The sequence below is a fragment of the Capsicum annuum genome, chromosome 2 (genome assembly GCF_002878395.1).
Source record: "Capsicum annuum cultivar UCD-10X-F1 chromosome 2, UCD10Xv1.1, whole genome shotgun sequence".
Taxonomy (NCBI): domain Eukaryota; kingdom Viridiplantae; phylum Streptophyta; class Magnoliopsida; order Solanales; family Solanaceae; genus Capsicum; species Capsicum annuum.
The window spans coordinates 119,897,531-119,923,468 of record NC_061112.1 but is presented as its reverse complement, the minus strand read 5'-3'; the positions used below and the strand labels follow the sequence as shown (position 1 = coordinate 119,923,468).

The 25,938-nt window shown below is 35.9% G+C and overlaps 3 protein-coding genes, 1 long non-coding RNA gene and 1 other non-coding gene across 12 annotated transcripts; 2 read left to right on the top strand and 3 right to left on the bottom strand.

Moving 5' to 3' along the window:
- The first annotated feature begins 2,303 nt into the window (after positions 1-2,303).
- LOC107858043 (uncharacterized mitochondrial protein AtMg00810-like) lies at positions 2,304-2,882 on the top strand. Its single transcript, XM_016702782.2, has one exon. It carries the CDS (start codon positions 2,304-2,306, stop codon positions 2,880-2,882), a length of 579 nt encoding a protein of 192 aa, XP_016558268.2.
- A 4,801-nt stretch (positions 2,883-7,683) lies between these two features.
- On the top strand, positions 7,684-12,804 carry LOC107859124 (pentatricopeptide repeat-containing protein At3g20730). 7 transcript variants are annotated; one of them, XM_047406730.1, is made up of 5 exons: positions 7,684-7,838; positions 10,081-11,836; positions 12,269-12,343; positions 12,425-12,548; positions 12,711-12,804. In XM_047406730.1, exons 1-2 carry the CDS (start codon positions 7,836-7,838, stop codon positions 11,716-11,718), a joined length of 1,641 nt encoding a protein of 546 aa, XP_047262686.1. In that variant the 5' UTR covers positions 7,684-7,835; the 3' UTR covers positions 11,719-11,836; positions 12,269-12,343; positions 12,425-12,548; positions 12,711-12,804. The 7 variants fall into 7 exon arrangements, with proteins under 7 accessions (XP_047262686.1, XP_047262685.1, XP_047262687.1 ...); XM_047406729.1 differs by having other exon boundaries at positions 7,685-7,838; positions 10,069-11,836; XM_047406731.1 differs by having other exon boundaries at positions 7,686-7,838; positions 10,195-11,836.
- On the bottom strand, positions 12,567-14,707 carry LOC124895971. The gene is made up of 2 exons (XR_007052265.1): positions 12,993-14,707; positions 12,567-12,905 (listed from the first exon to the last, which is right to left on the bottom strand). It is a non-coding gene; the product is annotated as an uncharacterized LOC124895971 (long non-coding RNA).
- Positions 14,597-14,670, bottom strand: TRNAT-AGU. The gene has a single exon. It is a non-coding gene; the product is annotated as a tRNA-Thr (tRNA).
- A 4,471-nt stretch (positions 14,708-19,178) lies between the features above and the next one.
- Positions 19,179-21,536, bottom strand: LOC107861139. 2 transcript variants are annotated; one of them, XM_047406724.1, is made up of 3 exons: positions 21,246-21,536; positions 20,907-20,962; positions 19,179-20,625 (listed from the first exon to the last, which is right to left on the bottom strand). In XM_047406724.1, the coding sequence occupies exons 1-3, from the start codon at positions 21,422-21,424 to the stop codon at positions 20,036-20,038; spliced, it is 825 nt and encodes a 274-aa protein (XP_047262680.1). In that variant the 5' UTR covers positions 21,425-21,536; the 3' UTR covers positions 19,179-20,035. The 2 variants fall into 2 exon arrangements, with proteins under 2 accessions (XP_047262680.1, XP_016562001.2); XM_016706515.2 differs by having other exon boundaries at positions 19,179-20,723; positions 21,246-21,532.
- Between the last annotated feature and the right edge of the window lie 4,402 nt (positions 21,537-25,938).

The window sequence follows — 25,938 nt, the reverse complement described above, 5'->3', positions numbered from 1 at the left end:
CTTCGTGGTATGTTGATACTAGAGCCTCTTCTCACAAGACTTCTAATGCTTCCAATTTATCCTCTGTTACTCCATACAATGGCTCAGATCACGTAGTTGTGGGTAATGACACTCAACTCCCTATCTCTTACACTGGACATGGTACTCTTGCTTTCTCTAATAATCTTTTTACGCTTAAAGATATTTTAGTTGTTCCTCGTCTTTCCACTAATTTACTAAGTGTTCGTAAATTTGTTACGGACAATAGTTGTTCCATGGATTTTGATCCTTTTTGTTTTTCCATTAAGGAACTCATGACGAAAAAGCCCCTACTTCGGTGCAATAGTTCTAGACCACTCTATGTAATTTCTTCTCATTGCTGTGATTCTGCTGCGACTTTTCATTCTCCTCTTGCTGTTGCTCGTGTCTCTTCAAACCTTTGTCATCATCGTCTAGGACATCCAAGCCCTGCTATTTTAGCTAGTTTAGTTAGGGCCAATAAATTACCTTGTTCTTCATTCAAAAGTTTAGAGAATTTATGTACTGCTTGTCAACTTGGCAAGCACCAGAAGTAGTCGTTTATGGATTCTTTCTCTTTTTCTTCATCTCCATTTGAATTAATTCATAGTGATATTTTGACATCCCCTGTTGCATCTTTTACTGGTTTTAGATATTATCTTTTATTCCGTGATGACTTCACAAAGTTTTCTTGGGTATTTCCTCTCAAGCTTAAATCTAATACTTTTTCTATGTTTAAGCAATTTTATGCCTATGTCTTAACCCAATTTTCTACAAAATTAAAGGCTCTTCAATGTGATGGGGCTGCGGAGTTTGTTAAACTCCAGGCCTTTCGTTCATTTCTTAATGATAATGGTGTTTTGTTTCGTATTTCTTGTCCTCACACTCATCAACAAAAAGGTAAAGCTGAACGAATGCATCGCACAATTTTAAATATGGTCCGTTCATTATTATTTCAAGCATCTCTTCCCTCTCAATTTTGGGTTGAAGCATTAAACATAACTGTCCATCTTTTAAATATCCTCCCATCGTCTAAACTTCAATTTAAAACACCTTTTGAAGCTCTATTTGCAAAGGTTCCTAACTACGATCATCTACGTGCTTTTGGTTGTTCATGTTATCCCAATTTACGTGAATATTCTTCTAATAAGTTGAGTCCTCGTTCAAAACATTGCATTTTTCTTGGTTATCCTTCCAACTACAAAGGATATAGATGTTTTGATCCTACAACTAACAAAGTATTTATCTCTAGGCATGTTCGGTTCAACGAGGATTTCTTTCCTTATCCTTATCTTCTTGGCTCAACTTCATCGCAAGCTAGCCCTTCTAGTCTATTTAAACTTCCCTCTTCGATTAATTTTGCTCCTCCTTTATTTTCAATGGCATCTCCAAATTTTCAGGACATTAATTTTCAAAGGAGTACACGTTTTTTATCTCCTAATAATGCTGAAAATTCTTCTCCTATATCTCGTCAGCCACCTCAAATTCATTCTAATTTTCCTCCACCTACTGGACACCAAACTCCAACCTCCACATTAATAGCTGGTTAACAAGACATCCCATATTCCTCTCCAAATGTTAGTCCTCACACTTATTTACCTCTTAATTCTACTTCTCAAGATCAAATACCAACCTTACCGTCTAATTCAAAAACTCATCCCATGATTACCCGTAAGCAAACTAGGTCTCTCAATCCTCGAGTCCTTGCTTCTCTTCTTTCTTATTCCTCCATACTTTCATCTGAACCTTCATCTTTTATGGAAGCTTCTAAGTTTCCTAATTGGAGACGTGCTATGGCCGACGAATACAATGCTCTTATGGCTAATCGCACCCGAACATTAGTTCCACCTCCTTCGCATGCCAACATTATTGGTTGTCGTTGGGTATATCGTATAAAACAAAAATCTGATGGTTCTCTAGAGCGTTTTAAGGCTCGTCTTGTAGCCCAAGGCTACAAACAACAACAAGGACTAGACTATGATCAAACGTTTAGTCTAGTGGTGAAACCAGTCACCATTCGCACTATTTTAGCCCTTGCGGCATCTAAGAAATGGTTTGTCCATCAATTAGACGTTAAGAATTCCTTTTTACATGGCAATCTTGACGAACTGGTATACATGAAGCAGCCTACTGGCTTTGTTCATCCACAATTCCCTCATCATGTTTGTCGATTGAACAAAGCTATTTATGGCTTAAAACAAGCTCCTCGAGCATAGTTTCATAAGTTCACTTCCTTTATTTTACAAAATGGATTTAAAAATAGTATGTCTGATCCATCTCTTTTCATTTACAAACATAATTCTGACATGGCTATTCTTCTTCTCTATGTTGATGATATTCTCCTTACTGCTTCTTCTAATTCTTTACTTAAGTCTTTAATTCAAACTCTTAAATCTGAATTTTCCATGAATGATTTAGGTTTAGTTACTTATTTTCTTGGTATTTCTATAGTTGCTCGCAATGGAGGTTATTTTCTTTGTCAGTCCAAGTATGTAAAAGACCTCCTTAGTCGTGTAAATTTGTTATCTTCAAAATCGGTTTCAACTCCTCTTTCTCCTAAGTCTCTACTTCATTCCGAAGATTCTCCTTCTTTTTCTGATCCAACACTTTACCGAAGCCTTGTTGGTGGTCTCCAGTACTTAACTTTTATCCGTCCAGACATCGTTTTTGCTGTTAATCAAGTATCTCAATTTATGCATTCTCCTTTGGCCATTCATTATACTGTCGTCAAAAGAATTCTGCGATATTTGCAAGGTTCTGTGGATCATGGGTTATTTATTCCTGGTGGCTCTACTAACGGCTTACAATGTTACAGCGATGCAAACTGGGCTGGTTGCCCTGCCACTCGTCGATCTACTTCAGCATACTGCATCTTTCTTGGTTAAAATCTTATTTCTTGGTCTTCTAAGAAACAAAATGTTGTTTCTCGATCAAGTGTCGAGGCTGAATACAGAGCAGTTGCTTATGCAACTACTGAAATAATGTGGTTACATTCGTTTCTAAGCGAACTTCATATTTCTCCTTCTTTCTCTATAATTTTTTGTGACATATTAGCAGTATTTATCTGGCACTCAATCCTGTTCAGCACGCTCGTACCAAGCATGTTGAAATTGATATTCACTTTGTTCATGAAAAGGTTGCCGCAAGTGTTCTTCAGGTTCAATACGTCCCTACTCAATATCAACTTGCTGATTTATTGACCAAGGCACTTTCTTCACCAAGATTGTTGTTCCTACGCGACAAGCTCTGCATTCTTCCAGATTGTGCATCGCTTGAGGGGGAGTGATAAGTGACAATTAATTATTTAAATTCTTATGGATTATTATTGTACAGGATAACTACTGTTAGAAGTTTAGCCTTATCTTCTCATTTATAGATGTACAACTATATATATAATTGTATTGTAAACTATATTCATCAAGAAATATATTCTTTCAATATCAGCAAAAAAGATAAAGAAAGGAGGACACGACAGTTGTACAATTACTACTTTGTTTGATTTGGTGGATAGTTTAAGCCCGAAGTGTCGAGCTACTCCGAACTCTGGTATAGATATCTGGCTTCGCCGGCGAGTACTACGGTGGTTGTGGCTAGCACCAAAATTTTCTCTGAACAGTGTGTTTGGTATGAAGCAAAACAAATGTTTGTCAATTTTGGTTGGCTTAGATGTTTTGGAGGATGGTTTTTTTTTCCTGAATGAACTTATTTTACACTGATTAGGAAAAGTGATTTTGTGGCTTAAATATTTTGAAAGATATTTTTTCCCAATGACCTTAATTTTCTTATATTTAAGGAAAGTGATTTTCATTCAAAAAGTAAGAAAAACATATATTTTATTAAAAAAAAATTCAATTTCTTACCTTTTAACTTTTTTCTCTAATCAAGTCTTGAGTATCGATTCTCGAGACTAACTCGAAATCTGATTCTCGACACTAATTCTTCATTCTCGACTCAAGATCAGACTTCTGACCTTAATTTGAGACCAACTCTCAATCTCGACCTCTGACTCCCGACCTGAGACCCGACTCTCAATCCTAATCTATGACATAGGACATGGGATCCAACCTCAATTAGATATCCTACTCCCAAACTTGACTTGGGTTCAAATGACCTTGCTTCAAAACCCAAGACTATCCGACCCTAAATCCAGTCTAAGAACAACTTCTAACACTAATTTGGGATGCAACATTGAGATGGGAATTAGGGTTTGATTTCGACCCAACCTCTGAGTCTAACTCCGACATTGACTCGAGACCTATCTCCCTACTCTAACCCCGACTCAAGTACTGATTTTGAAGTTAAGGTTAGGTCTCGAGTATAGAGTTGGAAGTTGAGATCAAGACTCGATCGGGTGTTGGGGTCAGAATTCAGGATCAGATCTAGGATCGGTGATGTGTGGTGAACTTACGATCTTAAAACTATGAATATTTGCAAGTACAAAGGTATTTTTATTTGAAAATGAAGTGTTTTATTAGTTTTACAGAAGACTAAAGTTCGAAGCCACATATGGCAGAAAAGCTGACAAAGATACTAAGTGAAAGCACACGAGCTCCTATATGGATCGCTTGAAGAACATGCGTTGTGTACCTTAACTCATGTGTGGGGTGATTGGAAAAATTCAAAAGGTTCTGAGACATGAACTCTCATACGAGTCATATGGATAGCATACGAGTCATATGGATAGCACACAAGTAATACAATTTCCATACAAACTATGTCCAAGACACACGAGTTGTAAGACTCTTCACGAGGAAAGATATGAGTTTTGGTGGAAATTAACCATATGAGAGGCCATCTATACCGTGTGGTCTATGCACGACCTGTTCGGACATTTACCGAACCAGTTCTCCTAGTTAGATTAGGATAGGTTTACTTATGTAAATATATAAGTACACCATGTTGGGTTTTATTTAGAGGTAGACATATTTTAGGAATTGTTCCAACATAATTTGAACGTATTTTATCATACTTTTGTGGTTAAATCCATAATTTGATTTGTTCTCGTTCCATTATTCGTCTCAAATTCTTTCATTACTTGATTATTGTAAGCTTTTCCATCATGAATTATTTATTGAATATTGATATGATCACCACAATGATGAGTAGCTAAATAATATAACTAGGGATGTGGGATCCATAATGAATTAATAAAGAGGCTAAGTGTAGATCGGTATGCATGCATGTATTGCTATTTTTTGTGGTATGATTGTTGTCTAATGGGTGTGCATAGTTAGAACTCGCCTGAATTCTAGACTTGCTTGAGAGAGAGGTAGTGATTAGAAAAAGAAAATAACATTAGAGATTTGAAGCTATCAACCTTCATCTAATAACTTGAGCCTTCGTAGAGAAAGTTAATTTGAGATCAAGGACAAAAGTTAGAATTGAAACACTCGGAGACCGCGAGGAATAGAGTGATATTCATCTAATTAAGGTCAAGAGATGTTTAGATGAGCCTATCTTGTTAGATTTTGCATGCAACACATCAAAATAAGTTGCTAACACAAACAACCTATGTAGTTATGAAGTTATGGGGAACACAATCCTAGTGTCTTATTGATTACAAATCTTAAAAAGTCAACAATTGTTACTATTGAAGTTTTGATTCACAAAACCCTTTCTTTCTTACTGAAAATTGTTATTGATTTGCTGCGATGAACGCGTTGATTGATATTCGGCCTATATCCTATGGGACAAACCCCAATCTAGTTGGGTTTTATATTTGATCAACGTCCGTTTTATGCTTTATTTAGAAGTGTAAATTGAGCAACATCAATTGAGGATCAGGTTTGGTGTCAGGGTTGGTAGTTTAGGTTGGGTCCTATGTCGGGTATCGGGTCAGGAGTTGAGATAGAGTTGAGTATCACATCAGGAGTCGGTGTCGGATCCTAATTCAGTTATCGGGATGGGAGACTGGATCAACAGTCAAGGTCAAGTCCCAAATCGAGTGTCGCGGTCAAGTCCCAAATCGAGAGTCAAAGTTGGGGTCGGGATCCGAATGGTTGTCGGGGTTGATTTTAGATTAGAAATTATTTTTCTAAAATGTATTTTCTACTCTTTATCCAAACACTAAAAAAATACTTCTAAAAAATATTTTTCACTCACAAATCGAACACTAGAAAATACTCCCACTCGTCAACCAAACATTAAGAAAAAAAAAAAGAATCTAGCTTCTTTTTCATGAAAACATTTTCCTTCATACCAAACACACCCTTAAAGTTGAAACCCCAAACATTGTTAGTTCTCAGTTTTGTTTGGACAAAACCTTTTTTGAAGGAGAAAAATAAAATGACCATCAAAGAAGAAAAAAAAATCTAGGTTTCTATAGCTTTCCATTGGGAGGTGCAATTATAAAGTATAAATTTTCTCAACAACGATAGAAGTTATTCCAGTAATTATTACAGTTGTTTGATAATTTTGCGTCGTTGTTGGACTGCTGAATATTTTTATGGATAATCAATTTATCCCAACTTTGAAAAATTGACTAAATATACCCTTGTTGGACAATAAAATTTTCGAGACCGAAAATAAATAAATTGAGATAAGAAAATATATTGCAACAATCAATTTATTGATTTCAATGCGAGTGTTACAATCTCTATGGATCCTCTGATTCGCCTTTTCAAATATAACTTCAAGGGCTTAAAGCTTGATCTTGAATTTGAACTTGATTTGATCGACTTAAGGGGCTTGATCTTGACTTGTCCTTGAATTCAAGGGCTTTTGAGCTTGTTCTTGAATATTGCGGTCTTGATCTTAAATCTTGATGAACTTGATTTGAATGTTTGAGCTTTTTAGAGAAATTGTGGTGTTTGATCCACGAGTTTTCTCTTGCTACTTGTTAGAGTTCTGAGGTCCTTTTTTTGAATTATGAGACCCTTATTTATACTTATGGAAAAGGAAGAGTCATGATGAATATGGACTTCCTTTGACCAATCAAATTTAAGTGACATGTCACCTTTTATGGGCTTTGATTTCATGGGTCTGCTGCATCATTTTGACATGTGGCATGGTCCTATTGGATCCTTCCCTTGACTTGGCATGCCACGTCATTTGACACGTGGCGCTTATTTGGGCCTCTAGAAAATGACAATATCTTGGACTTAGTAAAGTGAGCTCATCATTTGTAGCCCAAATTAATGGACTAACCCAATAAATTTTGGATCTTATTTAAATCCATACTCATTTGGACTTAAATAATTAATTCAATTATATTAATCCGCAATATTTATTTGGAACTAATATATTTTGAATTTAATATAATCCGAATTTCGTACGAATTTAAATTTAATAACATTTTAATGTTCACAAAATGTCTCCTACTTCACGATTTGTTGAGATTTTTTTTTTTTTTTTTAACGACTAAGCTTGAAGTATCAACTTCATTAATCCAGATGGGTCCAAATGTTCAGGTGAAAACCAAATGTTGTAAGAACAAGGATTCATCATAATAATTATCATTTAATTATTATTATAGTATAATTATTATATGTGTTATTTAATACTAGCACTAGCATGCAGTTTATAACAACCTTGGCCCACGACAATTAATATCTCATTAGTTCATGGATTAAATATTGTTAATCCACCTACTTGCGAACCCATCCCTTTTCAATTAGGAGTGCTCACGTTTTTTTTCTTCTTTATTTATATACAAGGACCACACCTTGACTTCAAGTAGAAGACTACTACATAAAGCCAAATTCATATAGGAGATTAATTTGTAACTCCTAACCACCGCCTCACAAATCCTATGAATAGGCCATTCATCTTCTCCCGTGATTTAAATCTCAGGCCGTGAGTTTCAATCCTTTGAAGAATTTGCTCGCTGCGCAATTTTAATGGTAAGTTATTCTATGAATTACTTTTGCTTTTCTCTGCTATCTCTTTTCTTCTTTTTTTTTTTTTCTAATGGGATTGAAACAGATAGCAATATATAACAATTATATTGCTTGAAAATGGTGGCCGTTGGCTTATAAATATGCTACTTTATGTATTTTTTTTCCTACAATTATCCCTCAAAATATTTTCGCATTCTTTTCAATATATATATATATGGAGATTATTTTTATAAAAATTTCCTTTTTTTAGAAATTATGTAATTCATATTATTTTTAATACATCAAATCAAACACTGAATTAGAAAAATACACATAATTAAAGCAAACATGGCTAACACAAACATTACTAATACAATCATTAATAATACATTATATTTTGTATTATTATTATACTTTCTACAAACGACTTCTTAGGACACATTTGGTAGGATGTATTAATTGAAATAGTGCATGCATTAAAATTTAATCCAATCTAGTACATTGTTTGATTGCACGACTCAATTTAATCCCTCTTTATCTTTGTATAACTAATACAACATAGGATATATTATCTTATACTGAGGAAACACAGGAATTACTTATACAAGATCAAATCATACATGAATAAGAGAATAAAATAACTAAATTACGACTCAATCTCTTTTACTAATTTTTTCTTTTATCCAACTAATTAATAGAAAATGCAATTTTCATCGCTATCCGAAATCATTTTAATCTTCATAAATCATGTTAGGCCAAAGCTATCAGCTTTCTTAGGATGTTTGGAGGGCCAAGTGAAGCTACTAGAACAAAAAATACTTTCATGTTATTTCATGTGAAGCTTTTAGGATTAATTTCATGTTATTTTATTCAAGAATTAGTTGAATACAATTCGTATGTTTGTTTTGTTGAAGAATTAATTAAATGTGATAAAATTATATTTGATTAAAAAAACCCACATAAATGATCGTGAAGATAAACAGTAGCAGATTGAAAGAAAAAGATATATGGGGTTCTAACAAGCATTTGAACGATAATGTCTCACCATAATATGTATTTCATATTATGATAGAGGTCCGTAGATTATTTGATAAAGGGTCTATGCACTTCAAACATCTAAACTATTCATATTTTAATTTTTAAGATGTCAAGTTAAATGAAATAGAAATTTCATTAAAAAATCAAAGGCATAATTATAAAGAAAATATTTATAAAATTTTAAACTAAACATAATACATCATATATCTAATTTTTAACACAAAAAATTAAATACTTAACAAAAAAATTTCTACATTATAGTTATTATATTAAGAATTCATGCATTATTAATCCTTATATTACTATCTCTGTATAACTTATTTTCCTACCAAAAGACCCCGTAATTTTTAGTGTGTTAAATTAACTTGACTTAGCAAGTGCGTGAATAAATGGTTCAAGAATGTGATTGAATTGCCAGGTGCCGCACATCTACTTAGTTAAAGATTAAGTAGGCGTTCGGCGATCAGAATTTTTTAAAAAAAAGAAAAATTATTTAATTTTAATAAAAAAATAAAAATAATAATATTTACCTATAAAAATTATTTTAATTATATATCTTTAGACCAACTTCAATTATAACTTCAACTTCAAAAAATTATTATTTTCAATTATAACTTCAATTTCAAAAAATTATTATTTTCACAAGAAACAGGACCTAAGAGCATGACAGTAAGATTTTAAAATGTTAGTTATGTCAGAAAGTAGACTGGGGCTTCAGCCTTTAAGCTTTAGAGGGTTAACAAAATTGAGTAATTCGCTCCGCACCAATAATCTTCGCCGGGACAGTAGCAGCGACAGGCTTAGAAGCCGCAGACCCGAGCCGATGGAAGCTTGTAGGAGCTCTTAGCTTACCACAAGTAACATACATCTTCAATTGGTTAACAAAAAGTTTCTTTTCTACTTTGAAATTTGGTGTAAATTTTTCTGATCATTCTCGATGAACTTCGTAGCAGAAAGCTTGAAAAACAAGGCTATTTCTTTAAACAAGTATAAAAGTACGGGCCGCGCAGCACAATGTGAGTGATGAATAGAACGTATAGAAATGAATTTAACTGGGTTAGCCCAATCTCTCAAATTTCCTTCCTTGAAATCGTCCATGGAATCGCTCTGTAATGCCAAAAGGCTTACGGAAGCTGTAATACTTGCTTTTAACAACTCTATTGAAGCAGACTATACTATTTACTCGAATATAATTCAGCTTTGCATTGACCTAAAGGCTCATAAGCAGGGTCGTTTGGTTCACTCCCATCTTATAACTACTGGGTTTCCTTCAAATGTTCATTTGGGAACCAAATTGATCATTTTCTACTCGTTGTTTGATGACATGGTGTCCGCCCGCAAGGTGTTTGATAAAATGCCAGAAAGGAATGTGGTTTCATGGACTGCGCTTTTGTCTGGGTACTCTCAGAATGGGGATCCACGAGAGGCTGTTAGTGTGTTTGTTGCTATGCGTAGGGATGGGGTGAGGGCTAATCAGTTTACTTATGGAAGCGTCTTGAGGGCGTGCACTAGCGTGTCGTGTATGAATTTTGGAAAGCAAATACAAGGGTGCATTCAGAAGAGCAGGTTTGTGGATAATTTATATGTACAGAGTGCCTTGGTTGATTTTAATGCTAAGTGCGGAGAAATGGAGGATGCTTTTTGTGTTTTTGAGTCAATGACAGAGAGGGATTTGGTTTCTTGGAATGTCATGATTTCTGGATATGCTTTTCGAGGTTATAACATTGATGCATTTCTGCTGTTCCGTTGGATGTTCAGACAAGGTATAATCCTCGATTGCTTCACATTGGGAAGTGTTCTCAAAGCATCTGTAGGAGGTGGCAAGTGTGGTGGATTAGAGAAAATCAGTATGATACATGGATGCATCATTCGACTTGGTTATGAGTCGCATAGTATTATTAGTGGAGCATTAGTTGATGCCTATGTGAAATGTGGAAAACTGACCAATGCAAATTATATATACAAGAAGATGCAGACCAAAGACAGGATTTCATGCACTGCGCTAATTACTGGATACGCACGTGAAGGCAAAAATAGCAGCGAGTGCCTGGAACTCTTTTGTCAATTACATCAGAATCATAGGGAAGTTGATAGCATTATTTTATGCTCTATGATCAACATATGTGCCAATATGGTGTCATTGTCTTTGGGAAGACAACTACATGCTATTGCGATCAAATATCAGAGCACTCTTGATGTGGCGATGAGTAATGCTTTGTTGGATATGTACGCAAAAACAGGAGAAATTGAAGATGCCAACAATGTTTTTCAGCACATGACAGAGAAAAATGTAATATCATGGACATCAATGATCTCTGCATATGGTGTGCATGGTCGAGGAGTCGATGCAGTTTCATATTTTAAGAAGATGGAGTGTGAAGGTTTTGAGCCAAATGATATAACGTTCTTGTCTCTCCTGTTTGCTTGTAGCCATAATGGATTGACTGCTGAAGGATGGGATTGTTTCAGTAAAATGGTTAGAAAATATAAAATTGTTCCACGAGATGAGCATTACTCTTGCCTAGTGGACATTTTTGCACGCAGCGGCTGTTTGAATGAATCCTATGATTTGATTTGCCGGATGAATATAAAGCCTAGTGCTTCTCTTTGGGGTTCAGTTCTTGGGGCATGTAGCATATATGGCAATATGGACCTTGGAATGGTAGCAGCCAGGCATTTGTGCAATATCGAACCTACAAATGCTGTCAGCTATGTGGTTCTAGCAAGTATGTATTCTGCAGCTGGCTTATGGGACAGCGCTTGGAAGGCACGAGATGTTGTTCAAACTAGAAGGTTACCAAAGGATCCTGGTTACAGCCTTTCTCATTCTGGCAATGATATGGTAGCCCTTCTACCTACTGGCTGATACATGAAAAAGATCCAGATCTTCCTTGTAATGTTTCATACTACCTGGATCTTTTGAAAGTTAGTTTTGGTAGGTATAGTTTCAGCGAGCAGTGATGATGTGGTGAAGCTATGAATAGGTATGCATTCTTACTCGCTTAATCTCTTATGCTACTTGCATGTCTTGCCTTGTCATTTTTACTCGAACTATGGAATCTGTGAGCTAGTTTTGGAGATAAAATGAAAACCTTATACCCTTCCTATGAGAAATTTCAGTTTTTGATGTAGCTATATTACTCGAGTGCACGCAAGCCGGTAAAAACTGGCCCAGATATCACAATTATTAAAAAAAAAATGAATCTCGTGTTGTTGATACATTTTGACTTTGGGATTTTATAACCAAATAAAAATTTTCTCATATGATTTTAATTCTGTCCTCCCCGACATAAACACTCTTAGTAAAAACTGGTTTTCTTTTGTAGCGGCGACTGAATAGAGCATCATCACTGAATTCAGGATTATCTCAATTAGAGCATAAATATGTTTTTAACTTGAACCTTTATTTGTTCCAGCAACTGTTTTCTCCCTGATAAAGCAATTGACTTGATTGATGAAGATGCTTCCATGTTCGACTTCATCATGCACAGGTATAGAGTACTCTCTTTGTCTTAGTGTGTCCTGCCCTATCTTCCTAATGGAGTCATGCCCTGTTTCTTGACACCATCTAGCTCCCTGAGGAAGCAAGTGCTTCGCCAGATCACAAAGGAGAAAAATGAAGCTGTCTGTGGTCAAGCGCCGTTACACTGTTGAGGCATTAGTCGCTGCTGCCCAGCTTTCTCACCCATATATCAGGTATTAATCATATTCTCATTTTCCACATTCTCTTCCCGACTTGATTGATGAAACTGGTTCCTGTGTTCGACTTCATCACGCACGGTATTAGAGTACTCTCTTTGTCTTAGTCTGTCCTGCCCTTTCTTCCTAATGGAGTCATGACCCGTTCTCTTGTCACAGTCTAGCTCCCTGAGGAAGCAAGAGAACTGGAGAAAGAACTTCGCCAGATCACAAAGGAGAAAATGAAGCTGTCCGTGGTCAAGATTTTGAAAAGGTGCCTGGTTTATTCTCGATCCGGTGCATAAAATTCCACTTGACTGGTTAATTTCTTATTGAAAGCATTGAGATGTTCCAGATGTTCAATTTTAATTCCTCCTATATGGTTTTGAATTGTATTTTTCAGCTAATTCAACTAATCACTACACATACAAGATTAATAATTCCTTACATCTCTATGCATACCTTGATAGACAAAAACAAAGAGATGAGCAAGGCCGAATCTGAGGAAGGAGATGCGGTCCTCTAGTGACAGAGGCAGATATTCAGCACATGGCCTCTTCCTGGACTGGCATTCCTGTAGAGAAGGTCCAAAGTGATGAATCTGATCGCCTCCTAAAAGTGAAGAAACACTTCATACCTGAGTCATTGGCCAGGATGAAGCTGTAAAAGCCATTAGTCGTGCTATCAGACGTGCTCATGTTGGACTCAAAATCCCAACCGACCTATTGTCAGTTTCATCTTTCCTGGTCCAACTGGTGTTGGGATGTCAGAACTAGCCATGTCTTTAGCAGCGTACTACTTTGGTTCTAATGAAGCAATGATTCGCTTGATATGAGTGAGTTTATGGAGAAACGCACCATCTCTAAACTCATCGGTTCACCCCTAGGTATGTTGGTTACACTGAAGGTGGTCAATTAACTGAAGCTGTGAGGCATTGACCTAACACTGTTGTGCTCTTTGATGAAATTGAGAAGGCTCATCCTGATGTCTTTAAGGTGATGCTTCAAAGTCTTGACGATGGATTGACAGACAGCAAGGGCAGAACTGTCAACTTCAAGAATACACTCCTCATCATTACATCGAATGCTGAAAACAGTCTGATAGAGAAAGGTGGCAATTGTATAGGTTTTGATATAGATTATGACGAGAAGGATGGTAGTTACAACCATAAAAATAGCTTGTGACTGAGGAGTTGAAATAGTACTTCAGGCCAGAGTTCTTAAACAGATTAGACGAGATGATTGTTTTCCGTCAGTTTGCTAAGTTGGAGAGTCTGAGGAAAGACTGAAGAAACTAATGGAGGAAATTAAACAAAGCGATGAAATAATACTGTTTATCAATGAAGTGCACATATTGATTGGAGCTGGACCTGCAGAGGGAGCAATCGATGCTGCAAACACCTTGAAACATGCCCTGGCTTGAAGCGAGCTACAGGTTTGTTTCCTCTGCGACCTGTACTAGTATTACACCTTTTCATGTGATGGAAGTGACAAAAAGATCACGGGACACAGCAAAAAGGTCTTTGATCAGGCTTGAAGACGTCTCTTAAAGATATTGTTTGGACATGACATGGTTGTTAGCAGCAGCAACAAAAAGTGGAAAATCAAGAAATAAATTGGTGATACATTGTTACGTGTACGAATTTTTTTTTCATTCCTTTCTCGTCTGTTTCTGAGAAAGGGGTGGGGGTAATTGGAAGTTTCCTCCATATCTTGTAATTTTTTCTTGTTTTGATTGATTCAGATATTTCTGAAGTTGTAAGGCACGTGCTTCATTAGAGTATATTGTACATATCTAATAGGTACAGATCACAAAAAAGATACAATAAAGAGAAATATGTTTGATGAAAAGTAAAACCTCTTTATTAAAGTGTGTTGAAAGATACAAGATGTTTACTTGCTCTTCTCATTCTCCCCTTCTTTTTTACGTAAAAATTATGTTGGGCACTGCATGTTCACAGTTCTTACATCATCATTATGCATTTGCTGCTATTCATTAAAAAGTATTCAGCTGTTCTCTACTTTTCTGTTCAAGTAAATTAAAAGAAGGTATTGGGGATTAAAATATGCTCTTGTTGAGAGTCGAACTCAAGACCTCCCGCTTACTAAACGGGTGCTCTAACCAACTGAGCTACAAGAGCTGGACGATCATATGTTTTATGTCTCATTATTATCTGTAAGATTCAGTTTCATACTCTCTGCCCCTTGAACAAACATGGTTTACCATGCAAAACTTCAAATAAACAGTACCTATCCTATTTTATGTGACTTTTTTTTTTACTCACTTTTCTAATGGATGAATATATTTATTAGGAACTCGCCTGTATTCTGAACTTGCTCAGGAGGATGTACAAATTAGAAAAGGGAATAATAATAGAGATTTAAAGTTATCAATCTTCATCTAATAACTAGAGCCATAACAAGGATACTTAATTTGAGATTAGTGAAATGATTTTATAACCACACAAAAATGTAAGAATTATTTTAGACTACAAGTTTCATAAGTATATCTTTTTTCTTAAATATCGTGTCAAGTCAAATGATGTCACATAAAACGACATAAAGTGAGTAATAGTTTCAGTATTACTTTCAATCTCATACTACACATCTTACCGTCAAATTTTGTGTTATGTTACAAATGAACAACTAATGTTTCATTTCCTCGAAAGGATAGTACACAAGATAGTAAAATGAAGCCAATATTTACCTTTTTAAAAAAAAAAAGAATTTTTTTTCCATTACTAAAAACTTTCAAACCCAATATAGTAACAGAACATATAACGTCATATCGATTTTATCCATTTCCTCCCAATGAGCTTTGTTTTGATGTTGAATTTGGGATATATCGACACATATCTTTCACTTTCTAGTATTTACATATTTTTGAAATTTTCCGATCATGGGTTGATACGCCCAAAGGGAACCCAAGGCATTTTACAAGGATCCATGACCGTGAACTTCAATATTGGCAAGGGTTCTTTATGAAGAAGGATGCATTCGAGTGTATTATGGAATTCTTCCGAGAATTTCATGTGTTTGTGATAATATTTGATGGGTCATATACTACGAGGAAGGAAGAGGATTGGGCTTTTTGAATTCAACATCCAAACAAGGCTCTTATTTTCATTAAGGGTAAAAACGTAATAACATAGAGTCCTCTTTATTTGCTTAGTATAAGTAGCTTCTTTTATGTTGGAAGATTTAGAATTTCATGACTAAAAATACTTTATAGTTATTGAGAGATTATGAGAGTTTGCTAAGCTTTTAGTTGTTTCTGTTTAGAAAGAAGAGTTGTTGGGGATATCAATTTCCTTGAGGTTCTTCTTAGAGTTAGGTGTTTGTGGGAATATTTGAAGAAGGTCGTGTTAATTTATTAAAATTATTTATCTTTGATTCCCAATTTGTAGCTATCTATTTATCTTGCCTTGTTTCTTCATTCATCCTTTTAGTATTAGTCTTAATCGTGCTTCATTTTCTTGTTAATCTTAGCTTTCGTTTTAGGATTGGTATCATGGGTTAAGGTAGATGCAACAACACAGGCGCAAACCTGCTTAGGTCTAACGAGGGAAAAACTTTTTGCGGTAGTAAAGCCAAGACTTTCACTAAGGAAGTTCAAAATACGAAGAAGTAAACACAGAAAATAGCCAATTGTGTGGTTCAACATCTATTATATATATATAAAAATAATTTTGAGCCATGGATAAACAGTATGATTTTTCAACACCTAGCTTCAACCCTACTTACATGCACCTGATATTAGGGGTGAGCATAGTACGGTACGGTATTTTAAACTTCGGTACGGTAATTTTGGTTTTCGGTATCTAAAAGAACAATACCATTACCATACCAAATTAGTTCGGTATGGTTCGGTATTTTACGGTATGGTAATTCGGTAACCAAACTTTATTTGATTTCTAATTACATATATTCATATAAAAAACTATAACTTTAAATTTTAAAAACGTCTTAATCATGTTAGGCTAACAACTATCTTTGTTAATTAATTACACAAAAATAACATTTCAATCACGATTGAATAGTCCGAAATACAAACTCTGAACAACAATACCTAAACTTAAGCATAGTATTCCTAAATAATAAGGTTCCCAAAAAATTTATTTCTGAATAAAAGCTACTTTTGTGTTTAATTGGCTAATGGATGATATATAAATATATTTAATAATCTTAAAAATAATATATATATATATATATATATATATATATATATATATGAGTTTTATATGTTATTAAAAAACTTCAATGCCGGGTACGGTATTTCGATATTTATTGCATAAATACCAAATATCGTAGTAAATACCAAAATAATTTAAAATTCTTACCAAATACCATAACATTCATACCGCGGTATAAAAAATTTCGATTTCGATCTGGTATTCGGTATGTACCATACCATGCCCCTCGATATATACCATACCATGCCCACCCCTACCTGATATTCACATCTAACCAATAATTGCATGATCAAAATTCACGTGTTTGAATATATATATAGAGAGAGAATTTTAATTTAGCAATTAACCATATCTAGTTTGTTAGCCTCTGAAATAGTTTTAATGGACACTTAACTCAAAGTACTTTTGCAGGTTCAAGGAAAAAGAAAAAGGAGCATCAATAAGCAATTTCAAAGCAAGATTATTTACAATCTTGCAATCGAGAAGTTCAGGACAAAAAATTTTCAAAGAACACAGATCAGCAGTACTCATAAGGAAAGCATCAGTAAGCTTTTGATTGGTCTAGTTCTCATAAGTAATACAATCCTTAGCTTGTCACTCACATGGACATATCTGATAAGGACATGTATACACTCTATCAAGGAATCAATACAAATCCTTGATTGAATGAAACACCGCTTAGTTTTCCTTTTAAAGCAAACCAATCTATCGAAGAGACCATAAAAGCCAGCAAGACGAACAGAGGAAAATGTGCAACTTCACTTAAACTAGCATACTTTCGTTTTTTAATCTTTCATAAAACTTCGTATTCTCTTGAGTCTACAATTGTAAAGAAAAGTCAGTACAAGTTACATAGGCAGAGGTTGTATCACATTTGCAAGTCTCATTCCAATCAGATAGTTCCGTAGACCAATTTAACTACCTTGTAATCCCAAAGATCTCTTAAGCTCTTAAATCCTCGTAACTCAATGAAACTGGATCGGCACTACATCGATGATCCGAACCAGTATAACCCCCCTCTTGAATTTCATAATTAACATGCCTTAAACTAAAATACTACTAAGTAAATTAATATTATTCTACACTTCTTGTTCCAGCGAAATGGGGAATTCTCCTTATGCAATGTACAAGCTAAGGATAATTATATGGATACGTACGTAATCAGTTTGAGTTACCAAATATGGCAGCCAATTACATGCATAAAAAGAACAGGTGCATGCAAGCCAATTCCTCACGTTTATCAATTTCAACATGACGCTTTATTATCAACTCAGTTTCATAATTAGTAGAAGTATTATTTATTGCATAATGCTCAAAAAAAGATCAAATCTTAACAATAAGAGAAATTGATTGAATTTCCATATGATGATATATTACTTTTCTCGATAATTGAAGAATAATTTCATAAGCTGAAACAATAATATTATTAGTTCCAAGTAAGGATCGATCAACTACATCGGTATTATTAGCAATTTCTCTCCATATTGCAACTCATTTTCAATGTTATTTCCATTTCAAAGATTATCCAACTCAAATTTATGTCGACTCTTTAGCACTAAGTAATGAGTATCATAATATTATTTATATCTATAAAGTGATGGAGAAGTTGCATTTTGTACAGACTTGTGGATGAGAAAGGTTAAATATTCAGGGTAAATTTGTTGAAACTTGAAGCTAGTATGTTTTTATTTGTTCCTCTAATTTTGACTTTGCGGAATTTAAGAAATTAAAAAATATTTTTTAAATTTTGTGATAATAAACTAAAATTATATAAAATATATTAAAATAAATTTTAATCTTATACTCTATTTTCTACATGTCATTGTTAAAAGTTAAAATTAAAAACTTATCAAAAAAATATATTTTTCGAAACGAATTAAAAAAGTAAGATAAATTGACGAAGGAAATAGTACAAGGATTGAAATTACATTTTTATCCTTGCATTAATTTGGTCAACCTATTCGAATTACTTTCAATGTTATTAGAATAAGGAAATTACCAAATAATTTAAAATTCCATGGAAATTCAGTTCTGGGGTTAACAGTCGAATCATTCATTGTAAGTTTTTATGAGAGTTTTATTGATTCCTTAATATTTCTTTCAGTAAAATTTACATGGTAACAAACAAATCACATATTTTATTAATAAAATAATTCAATAATTGAAAAATTAGTGGTCACGCTAATTCTTCCTTTTATAGCAATAATCATATTGCAACAGATCATAAAATCGACAAGCAAAATAGAGTGGAACTGACTGAGCTCCACTAGTTCAACAAGTACCAATAATTTTCCGGCACAGCAGTGATTTTAAGAGGGAGAAGATTGTGATTAGGAAATAAACAAACTCTAGCAGCTCTAAAATCAATGAAAATGATGAAAAGTATTTTTTTAAAAAATAAAATAGCTTAATTGATACCATTAGAACATAATTTTTGTTAAAACTCTTTTTACCTAATACATGTGAGGAAGAAAGTCCTATACACAACATTTTACCACAGCACGCCCCACATTCATACGGATGAAAAAGGATACAATTCAAATAAAATATCCATTGAAATAAAATTATAAAATTACAACTTTATCCTTATCTAGATTTTTCTAACACAAGATATATATAGATATGGTAACACGTGGCAGGAACACTAACCATGAAACTAGAATCAATTTTCTTTTTTGTTATAGATGTCTCAGTAATAAAATTAGTGACCTAAAATCAAAATTCGATAAAAGATATTAAATATATAAATATATATATATAAAAATAATATTATAATAATTTAGAGTTGTCTTTTTGTTAGTGAATATTAGTTACTTTTAGTATAGTATTTTTAAAAGACACATAGACTTTGACTTCATATATTAATAAGATTATTAATAAAAATAAAAAATTAATTCTAGTTAATAAAATACTAGCCATTTGTTTGAAATATCTTAATTTGAATAGTGTTATTAAAATTTTATTTATTAATACGAAGTTTGAGTTGCTTCATTCAAAATTTTAAAATATTTCTAGTAAAAAAGTTAGATAATTCTTTTTTTATTTAAAACATATTCACAATTTTCACCATTATTTCAAGTAAAATTAAAATCATAAAATTTATTATTAAAATTTTTAAAACCTCAAAAATTTTAGATCTAAAACAAACACTTTACTAGTTTTAACCACCATAAAATTTTTAGAAATCTAAAACTAACACTTTACTAGTTTAATCTTGACCTTAGTCACCAGACATACCCTAAAAAAGACATTAGATATCACAAAATATGTCGACCACAAAGCACTAATACACTAGAAATTGCTGTTGAGAATTTCACATTAGAGATTTGAGTGACCTAGCTTTGATGGGCTTACGGGCTCTTTTGATCAGCTTACAGTTTTCAACTTCTTCACCATCATCATCCTCATCTTCAACGTGCTCAGCTCCTTCATTATCCATCTGAGGAGACGAAGATTGTCCCCCTTGAGTAGTACTTTCATGACTAGAGTAGATTTCAGCTGCTCTTGCTACGGGTGGTGCTGTATTATTATTCTTCTTCCCAGTCGATGGACCTCTTTTCTTGCCCCATAAAGGACCAAAACCCGAATAATAGTAATATTCGGAAGACGATAATTTCTTAGTACGATGAGAGCGGACGCGGGAACTCGCAGTTATCTCGGCTGCTGCCACCGCAGTTTGCTTAATTTCGGTGTCTGAGTTAACACCAGCAGCAACAACAGCAGTAGTAGTAGAATATTGAGCTGAGTTGTTGCTACTGCAATGCTTCTTCCCTTGAGCAAAATGGTGCTCACATAAATTATGCGCTCTTTTCGCCTCTCTACTGCATTGCCATCCCTTCCCATCATTCTTGATGCACATTGTTGGAACAGTGTTATTTCCATCTACCATCTCCTCATCTTTCTCTAAATTGTTGGAATTAGCAGGCACGTCAGCAACTTTATTGTCTAAAATATTTGTCTTTTTCGTCTCCCCATTATCGTACAACTTCATTGACGTGATGCTACAGAAAATACAATGCTTGCTAACTCAACATTACAACCAAATTACATTTGATATGTACATCCCCAACTGTACATATCAAATAGATCTTGGAAAATTATCGTTTTCTGAACTACATAAAAAGAAATGAAAGATACTGCTGCTAGTAATTAAAAATAAATTGATGTAATAGTTGAAAAGATACCTCTGTTCAGAATCACAAAAGGTTTCATTTGCAGCACAGCTAGCATATCCATCCAACTGCAGCAAATGAAATCAGAAACAAAAAAAAAAAAAAGTTCATTTCTTGAACGAATAAAAACTATGCAGTGGAAAATAGGGATAAACAGTGAAATAAATCGAAGATAGAAGGCTAAATAAACAAGAGAAAAGTTGGGATTGAGATTCATTGAGGAACCCTAATGGAGCGCTGTAAGTAAAACTAAACCCTAAACAAAAAGCAGAGAAATGAATGGACATTTTAGAAATGAAATGGGAGTTATTGAATAGATCTGGTAAAAGGAGATTTATTAATTAAACTGACCTTATAAGAAGACGGTGGAGCCGGAGGAGGAGGAGGAAGTAGAGTCTGCTGATTAATATTATTTTCTGAGTTGTTATCGTCGGGGAATGTGATGAGATCCCATGGAGACTGGTTGAGCTGACAAAGGTGGGCACCGGCGAATACAGAACAAGTATAGAGAAGCGAGGAAATTTTGGCATGCTTCCTTATTCTCATTGTTCACAAAACTCTCTGTAAAACACACAAAAAAAAGAAGAAAGTATTTTTGAGGGGTAGGCACGATGGGAAGCAGATCCAAATGGGTCTTATATGTTTTCATTTTTATTTTCCTTTTTTCGTTCTCTTTGTTAATTACTTGGGCCCCACCAAGGTAATTGGGAGTGGTGTGTTCTGTTGGAAAGAAAAATGTTTTTTTAGATATATGAATTACTTTTTAAAATTTATTTTTTTGTTTCTTTGATAAGTAAAAAATATTACTGTATTACAAGGGGTCGTTTGTTACTTGAGATTTGGTGAATGTCCCATGGTTAAGTTTAATAGTATTAAATTTATAGTATGTTAGGTTGATGGTATAAATTTATGTGAAGATTAATTTATAATATCAACTAAGCATAGTATGTATAAATCTAATAGTATCAAACATAGTTTTGAAATATCTCACTTTATGTTATTTAACACTGTGATAATATTATCTCATCTCCCATATGAGTTAAAATAGCCATCCGATTATAATCCCAAAATATTAAGGCTACATTTATTTTTATTATGATTCAGACGTCTAAATATGAATGCACATCTGAATTATTAAGATGTTATCTCTAAATCTGAAAACAAAATGTTTAAGACTATTTGTTTTTCAACATCTGAATGTACAAAATTTATTATTGATATATATAATTCAAATAAAAAATTAATTATATATCTTAAAAAAATATTTGAATTAACACAACAAAATTATTATTTGATTGAAAAAAATATTTATGCTTGCTAGTGATATATAGTAGAGATGGTTTGTACTAGTGACATGGGGGTGGGGTGGTAATGATTGATGTTAGTGACTAGTAATGTTGGTGTTGATAGTTGTGATGGTAGAGATGGTTGGTATTGTAGTGATTGTTATTGACGGTGGTGATTGGTAGCGATCTTGCTGATTGTGATGTGAAGTTGTTTGATGGTAGTTTTTTGGGGATATTTTGTTAAATGACCTTTTCAAATCTTCTTTTTAATTAAATAGATTACAAGTTTTTTTTTTTAGGAAAATGACTCATTTTTTAGACAGATTTATAATTTATCCGATCGATATATAGACAGATCGATTGTCGATCTGACAAATCGATTATCGATCCAACCTACATATGGACAGATCGATTATCAATCCGAGTAATGAGAAAATAGAAGTAAGTCATTTGCCAATTGAAATTTTGAAAAGGCTTAATAGCCAAATGTTCTCAGTAGACCATTTTGCTAATTGAAAACTTGAAGAGGCTTAATAGCCAAAGTTTCTCTTTTTATAGGTATTGATAGTGATGTCTGAAAATGAATTTATGATGTTTAATAATGTGTTGGTGATAGTTGGAGACGTTATTAGTTGTGATAGTGTAGATGATTGTTAGTAGAGATAGATTATACTGATGGTAGTGGTTGAAGTGGTGGTAGAGGTGGTAGATTTTGTACTCGTCGACAATAGTGGTTAGTGGCGATATTGATTGTCAATGGTGACTGTGATGGTAGAAGTGGTTGGTGGTGGCGGTTGATGGTGGTAGTTGGTAACGGTGGATGGTGGTTGACAATGATGATGGTGACAGGGGTGGTAGTGGTGGTGACTGGTGATTGTGGATAGGGTGTTGGTGAATATTATTCAACAACAACAACAACAAACCCAGTGTATTCCCACCTAGTGGGGTCTGGGGGGGTAAGATGTACGCAGTCCATACCTCTACCTCTGATGAAGTAAAAAGGTTGTTTCCGATAGACCCCCGGCTCAAGGCATGAGATACCACACAAACACATAGTGCAGAACAGAAGCAGATTACATAACATAAATACGGCACCCATAAGTAATATAAAGCAGAAGAAAGCAGGGGAAAGCACACAGATTCGTAATACAACATGGAACACGGAATCATGACAAGAATAAAACCCCCACCAAGTAATTCCCTACACTAGCGACCCGAACTGGCCCTAATCCTCTGCCGTAATTCGCGTCCTTCAGACCTTCCTATCTAGGGTCATGTCCTCGGTGAGCTGTAACTGTTCCATGTCCCGCCTAACCACCTCACCCCAGTACTTCTTCGGCCTACCCCTACCCCGCCTAAAACCATCCAACGCTAGCCTCTCACACCTACGGACCGGGGCATCCATGCCCCTCCTCTTCACGTGTCCGAACCATCTCAATCGTGCTTCCCGCATCTTGCACTCCACTGAAGTCACACCAACCTTCTCCCGGATAGTCTCATTCCGAACTCTATCCCCTCTAGTCAGTCCACACATCCAGCGCAACATCCGCATTTCTGCCACCTTCATTTTTTGGATGTGGGAGTTCTTAACTGGCCAACACTCCGCTCCATACAACAAGGCCGGACGGACTACCACCCTGTAGAATTTGTCTTTAAGCTTGGGCGGCACCTTCTTATCACACAGCACCCCCAAAGCGAGTTTCCACTTCATCCATCCCGCCCCAATACGGTGTGAGACATCCTCGTCAATCTCACCGTTACTCTGGATCACGGACCCAAGATACTTGAACTTGTCCCTCTTATACCTCCTGAGCTTCCAGCTTCACTACTACCTCATTCTCCCGCCTCACGTCATTAAACTTGCATTCCACATACTCTGTCTTGCTTCTGCTCACCCTGAACCCTTTAGACTCAAGAGTTCGCCTCCACACCTCTAATTTGTCATTCACACCCCCTCGAGTCTCATCTATCAGAACTACATCGTCTGCAAAAAGCATACACCACGGCACCTCCCCTAGAATACGCCGCGTCAACCCATCCATCACCAACGCAAACAAAAAGGGACTAAGAGTAGATCCCTGATGCAATCCTGTCAGGACAGTGAAATGCTCCGAGTCTCCTCCCGCCGTCCTCACCTGGGTTTTCGCTCCATCATACATATCCTTAATTACTCTGATATATGCCAGCGGTACCCCACTCACCTCCAAGCATCTCCAAAGCACCTCCCTGGGGACTTTGTCGTAAGCCTTCTCCAGGTCGATAAACACCATGTGCAGATCCTTCTTCCTCTCCCTATACTGCTCCACCAACCTCCGTACCAGGTGGATTGCCTCCGTCGTCGAGCGGCCGGGCATAAATCCAAACTGGTTCTCCGAAATAGACACTATCCATCTCAGCCTCACCTCAACCACTCTCTCCCAGATCTTCATCGAGTGACTCAATAACTTAATCCCCCTATAGTTATCGCAACTCTGAATGTCCCCCTTATTCTTATAGAGAGGGATCATGGTACTCCACCTCCATGCCTCGAGCATCTTTGCCGTCCTGAAAATTTCATTAAACAATCCAGTCAACCACCTTACACCAGCCTCTCCAACGAACTTCCAAAACTCCACCGGTATCTCATCCGGCCCCGTCGCCCTACCCCTTCGCATCCTGCGGACAGCCTGTCTAACCTCTTCTACCTTAAAACGTCTACAATAGCTAAAATCCCGACACTCCTCTGAGTGCTCCAGTTCCCCTAACACAATAGCTCTATCCCCTTCGTCATTCAAGAGCCCATGAAAATACGACTGCCATCTCTTCTTGATGTGGCCGTCCTCTACCAACACTCTACCGTCCTCTCCCTTAATGCACCTCACCTGATCGAGGTCACGACCCTTCCTCTCCCTAGCCTTAGCGAGTCTAAACAACTTTTTCTCCTCTCCTTTCCCCTGTAACCCTGCATACAAGCTCTCAAAAGCGGCCGTCTTAGCAGCCGTGACTGCTGACTTCGCCTTCTTCCTCACTGGCTTGTACTCTTTCCTGTACACTCGCTTCTCCTCTTCGTCCTTACTTTCCACCAACTTAGCATACGCCCCTTTCTTGGTCCCCACTTTCTTCTCCACCTCTTCATTCCACCACCAATCCTCCCGATGGTGCCCGGCCCGGCCCCTAGAAACACCCAACACCTCACTTGCATTCTCCCTGATGCACCTTGCCGCCCTGTCCCACATACTATCCACGTCCCCCCTACACTCCCACACCCCCATTCCCGCCAACCTCTCCCCTATCTCCCACGCATTCACTGGCGTCAGGCCGCCCTACTTAATTCTCGGTCTACCCTCCTTACTCCTCCTCTTTCTATTCTTCTTTATACCCAAATCCATAACCAAGAGCCTATGCTGGGTCAAAAGATTCTCACTCGGGATGACTTTACAGTCCTTACACAACGCCCTTCCCCTTTCCTAAGCAACAAAAAGTCAATCTGAGTCCTGGCTACCGCGCTTCGAAAGGTGATCAGGTGCTCGTCCTTCTTCGGAAAGCCCGAGTTCACCACCACCAGCCCAAAGGCCCTCGCAAACTCCAATAGGGTCGCCCCCTCTTCATTTCTCTCCCCAAAACCAAAACCACCATGCACATCCCCAAAGCCTCCCGGTAGCGCCCCGATGTGCCCGTTGAAATCCCCTGCTACAACAATCTTCTCCGAACTAGGCACGCCTCTCACCATCTCCTCCAAAGCCTCCCAAAACCGCGTTTTCTCCTCCCCCTCCGATCCC